General features: G+C 54.2%; 1 protein-coding gene across 1 annotated transcript; it reads right to left on the bottom strand.

Annotated features, from left to right (window-relative positions):
- Nucleotides 1–2,516: 2,516 nt before the first annotated feature.
- Nucleotides 2,517–5,011, bottom strand: SOX21 (SRY-box transcription factor 21). The gene has a single exon (XM_041730894.1). The coding sequence runs from the start codon at nt 4,975–4,977 to the stop codon at nt 4,147–4,149; it is 831 nt and encodes a 276-aa protein (XP_041586828.1). The 5' UTR covers nt 4,978–5,011; the 3' UTR covers nt 2,517–4,146.
- Between the last annotated feature and the right edge of the window lie 450 nt (nt 5,012–5,461).

Genomic DNA, 5,461 nt, shown 5'->3' with positions numbered 1-5,461 from the left:
AACCCTGCGTTTTGTTCCCGGACAAAACCTCCTCGACTGTCTAAACGCTCCCACTGAAGGACAAAAAAAAAAAAAAAAAAAAAAAAAGATGAAAAAAAAAAAAGCTCTTTCACGATTTCTCCCCCCTTCTCTCCCCCCCCACCCTGCAAGAGAGAAAAAAAGAAATGGGGAGGGGGGATTGTCAGTGAATTAATAATATCAGTCTTTTAAAAGAAGAGGGCTGACCTTTGAGATGCACTGGGCTGAGGGAGAAAGAACCGGGGAGAGATTAATAAAGTTTGGACGGCGCGCTCTGCCTCGGCGGGGCTGCGGGCGCAGGCCAGACTCCGACGCTGGGGGCGGCCGAGGTGCGGGGAGCTTCCCCGGCCCGCAGGGGGCGGCGGCGGCGGCGGCGGCGGCGGCGGGGAGCGCCCGCGCCCAGCCGCGCTCTGATTGGCTGGCGCGCCGGTCCCTGCTGCTCCGGGAGGACCGGCGGAGCCTCCGCATCCTCCGCGCCCGTCGCGGGACCAGAGGGAGACGGGCGCGGTTCTGTTCTTGCTCCTTGCGGCGGCCCGGGGGGCGGGGGGGGAAGGGGTGGGGGCTAGTTGTCAGGAGAAGCGACAATCACGGCCCCGCCGTCTCGCGCGCGGCCCCGTGCGTCCCCCAGCTCCGGGGCTTAGAGCTCAAACACGGTCCATTCCACCTGTTTGCGCAAAGCCTGAAGGCAACACGCCGGGCCCTTCAGGGGTGAGGCTTGTTTAAAGCCTTTGGGCAACCTAAAAAAAAAAAAAAAAAAATGCCGACGTGGCTTTTTCGAACCTTAAAAAGAAAGGAAAATGTAAGAAGGAGGGAAAAGAGGGGAGGGAAGGAGCAGAGAAGAAAGAGGGATGGATGTAAACGGGGAGCTCTCCAGCCCGCACCTGCGCTGTGCCTCGTCCCGGCCCTACTTGTGGGCCGCTCTCAGGCTCCTGCGCACACACCCAGGCCCTTCTCCACGCTCTTGCCCTAGAGGCGCTCCCTCCCACTTACTTCTGCCCAGTCTAACGTGCGGGGAGGCTTTCTCCAGACGCAACTTGTTGGCAAGAAGGCTGGAGTCGAAGGGGTGATAAACTGGTCACCCCCGTGGGGCCTGTGGACTTACTCAGACAACCAAACAGGCGCGCACACAATCTGTTGGCGATGTGACCCTGTGTGCGCAGCCCCGGCAGCTTCCCCCCTCCCCTTACTCATCTTTCCAGACCTCTTCTTATTCATCAGCACTCCGGAGCGTCGCTCCCAGAAAATGCTGATCTTTGGGAAAAAGGGAGGGGGTGGGTGGGTGGGAGGGGGCGGGGAATCTTCTGGCCGGTGGGGCCGAGCTGGAAGGCTCAGGGAGGTAACTTAGATTTAGGGCTGGGGTGATTTCCAGCAAGCCGCAGGAAGTTCCGTGTTGAGAAGTGATGGGCTGCTACAAAAGGGAAAGACGAAGCCTTGAAAGGATTTAATTAACCGTGTCAGGGATAATTACCCCTGGACAGTCCAAATTAGTTTTGCATAATCGCTCAGAACCATATGAATTAACTTATAATATTGCAAAGAGCTCAGGGAATAACAGGAGAGGGATCGTTTTAATTAGTGAATCAGGGTCAAACCAGCAGAGCCTATTTCTCACATTTCCAAAACTTTTCATGGTTTTTAAAATATTATTCCGTTGGGGAGAAAACAATGACTTTAAAGAGCTGGGTCGCTTATAAAGATGTGCAGCTCCCAGAGATGGCCTCTGTCAGTGGGGGGGAAACTAGCTGATGACTAGTTGAGTCCTGTATCTTAAGAATTTCTATCTCAGGGGATGGAAAATCAAGATCTTCCTACAGTTAATTTTTTTTTTTTCTCCGAGAGTCTTCCTAGTGCCCTATAATTTCCTTTCTCAAATGAAAACCCTTTATGTGAAAACTTGTCTAGCCCTGGAAATTCAACCTTCTCCATCAGAATCTGTAATACTTCTATTTTAATGCCATTCAGTAGGACAGAATAAAGCCCCAGAGAGGCCAGAAGTCGTACATTGTCGTTAGCAGTGATTATCCTTCCAAATAAAATCTTAAAGTGTAAACAAGGAATATGCCAAAGATACGTGAACAAATTACACTGACTTAAGTGGCGGGGCTCTCCTACTAACAAGATAAAGTGGTCAGGCAACTTTTCTCTCTTAAAATGTTACTGGAAACTAGTGAAATGCTTTGAACGGTCTGGATGTTTTCAATGGGCTCTGTTCTACTGGTTCATGAATGCCCTTTTTTTTTTTTTTTTTTAACCAAGATAATACAACTAACTTGGGTTTTTTTTTTTTTTTTTTATCTTCTTTCCTATTCACGATTAAAAATGTGATAAATCAGGTTTTTGGCTCTGAATAACAATGGCTTGATTTAGATTTCCTAGTAAATCTATTCAAAAGTGAAACAAAGGCTGCCTTTGGAGGATACCTTACACTTCACCTGGACCAGGCACGTAAGGGCAATTCAGATAAAAATCTTGTTAGGAACTCAACAAGAAATAGAGGATTTTCTCTTTTCCCTGGTTCAGGCTTTATTTAAACTCTTTGTTCAAAAAAAATGAACAGAGTGATAGTCGGATTCTAATTTACAGATATAGTTTAGACGTCTAATATTAAATTAGAAGATCACACAAGAAAACCATTTACACATAAAGGTTAAAACCAATACTTAAACTTTTAAAAACTTTATATTACATAAAGTCAAAATGAAACTAAATACATGTTAGCCAACTTCATTCACAAACATTAGTCAAAATATATACATTTAAAAAGAAACAAAAAGCTATAATTGAGGTTCTTTTCTCTAAAATGTGTTTTATCATAATTTGCAAATGAATTGCAGGTCATCTAAAAAATAAGCTAATTAGGGAGGGAACTCCAAAACACATTTAAGCGGTTCAAGTTGGTGAAGAAATGCTAGCTGAAAATCAGAGACATTTGTCAAACAATTCGGGCGGTTTTTTTTCTTTTTTCTTTTTTTAGTTTTGCTAAATAATAAATATATCATTACCACTCAGACGAAAAAGTCTGATTTAATCTTAGATAAAATTGCGATTCTGAAATAGTCCCGCAATTTTTAAAAGTCAACTTTGACATTTGCTCAAAATGCTTTAGAGTCTAAAACCGACTCAAGTTTAGGGCAACGCAAATAACACATTTTCAGACTCCATGTTTTCACGGACATATACACATTTACAGTCTTAAGGTGAACTCAGCCATAAGGGGAGAAATAGGAACAGTGCCTTTTATCTTTCTGTAAACTGTGTCAGAAATCCCAGCAAGTGGACCCAGGGAGACTTCTCAGTTTTCGCTTTTAAGGGATAAAAACCCAATTGACAAGTTTTCATCTCGCACATATTTCTTGTTTGCATTCCTTGCTCCTAAGAGCTCTTGCTCTCATTTGCATATGACGTGATAAACAAAAGAAAGCGTGATCATCTCACATACAAAAGGCCAGATTCGAGCCGGTCACTGGTCAAGAATGGATCCGGTCTGTGAGTTCTGCTTGAGAGAACAGAGATTTGCAAAGTCAAATAGTACAAATGGGGAGCAAGGCTGCTCAGAGCCATGTCGCTCTGAGAAAACTCCTGACACAGATCAGCTTTTCCCTTGTGCCAGCCATTTCAGACCTAACGCTTGAACAGAGTGCATGCGGCACAGACCAGGAGGGAAGAAAGAAAGGAGGAAAAAAAAAAAAAAATTTTTTTTTTTTTTTTAAAAAAAACAAGATAATGAGAAGCAAAAACAAAACCGACCATGTAACTTCCAACAAACAAAACTGGAAAGCCCAACGTGTCGAAAAGGGGCTCCTCCACCTCCGTGGGCCCAAACGCAACAGGTTCCGAAGTGCAAAGCAAACATCAACTGCTGTCGGATACAAGCGCCCTCCCGAAGGGGGGCTGCCGAAGTGCGGGTCTGAAATGCTCCTGTGAACTCACACGCACACTCGCCCGAGCACTCGCGCGCTCTGCCACTCGCGCCCCGACTGGCGTCCCCGCCTCTGCCTGCACCTAAACATCTTATGTACACACCCCCCGGGGCCCCCGTCGCGGAGGGCGCGCGGGGAGGCCGCGGAGCTCGTACCTAGGCGTATGTACACGTGCGCACAGCGGTCCTCGCGCGGCGGCCCCGCGGGGTCATAGCGCGGCGGCGTAGGCCGCGGGGTAGGGGTCCAGCTGAGGCTTGCCCATGCCCGGCAGCAGGATGTAGGCGAGCGGCGGCTGCAGCCCGGGGCTGGGCCACGCGCTGCAGTTGCACGGGATCATGTAGCCCGGGTTGCCCGGGCTGGGGTGCGAGTGCGTGTGCCCCCCGGCGGCCGCGGCCGCCGCTGCAGCCGCCGCCGCCGCGCCGTGGAAGGCGCCGGCGCCCGCGGTCGGGTAGCCCAGCGACGAGGCGTACGGCAGGCCGGACGACGACGACGAGATCTCTGCCATCTTGGAGCCCAGGTCGAGCAGCGAGTAGGGGCTGCCGGCCGCGGCGGCGGCGGCGGCGGCGGCGGCGGCGGCCGCCGACTGCGGGAAGAAGACGCGCGCGGCGGCGGCGGCGGCGGCGGCGGCCGCCTTCTCGGGGTTGGCGAGCAGCGACTCGGGCACCAGGCCGCCGCCCGCGCCCGCGTGCAGCCCGGCGCCCGCCTTGAGCGCCGGGTGCTCGGCGTCGGCCACGCCGCCCAGGCCGTAGGGCACGGGGAAGGCGAACTTGTCCTTCTTGAGCAGCGTCTTGGGCTTGCGGCGCGGCCGGTACTTGTAGTCGGGGTGCTCCTTCATGTGCATGGCGCGCAGGCGCTTCGCCTCGTCGATGAACGGCCGCTTCTCCGCCTCGGTGAGCAGCTTCCACTCGGCGCCCAGGCGCTTGCTGATCTCCGAGTTGTGCATCTTGGGGTTCTCCTGGGCCATCTTGCGCCGCTGAGCCCGCGACCACACCATGAAGGCGTTCATGGGCCGCTTGACGTGGTCCACCGGCTTGGACATGCTGTCGCCGAGCCGCGGCTGCAGCCCCCCCCCGCCGCCGCCGCCGCCGCCGCCGCCGCCGCCGGGGCCGTCGCCCTCCGCCCGGAGGAAATCAATGTTGGCGGCCCGCGGGGACCCGCTCGGCCGGCCCGCGCGCGCCGCGCCCCACCTGGCGCCCGGGCGTGGCTCCCGCCGCGGGAGAGGGGGCCGGGGGCCGGGGGCCGAGCCCTGCGCCGCGCGCGCCCCGAGCCGCTCCGGCCGCTCCCGCCCAGCGCTCGGGAAAATCCTCTCCGGGCACAGCAACTTCTGGGCGGCGCCCCCGCCCCGCGGCGGCGGGTCGCCCTCCGCTTCCCTTTTGTCCTTCCTCTCCGGCCGCGTGGGCTCCGGGCTCCGCGCGGGCAGCGGCCGCCCGCAGCAGCCTCCTCCGCCTCGGCCCTCTCGCCCCTAGACGCGCCGCGGCTCGGAGGGGGGCGCCGCGGAGGCCCCGCCGGGTGCAGCCGAGCAG

Source organism: Vulpes lagopus, chromosome 16, assembly GCF_018345385.1.
Source record: "Vulpes lagopus strain Blue_001 chromosome 16, ASM1834538v1, whole genome shotgun sequence".
Taxonomy (NCBI): Eukaryota; Metazoa; Chordata; class Mammalia; order Carnivora; family Canidae; genus Vulpes; species Vulpes lagopus.
This window is presented reverse-complemented; position numbering and strand designations above follow the sequence as displayed.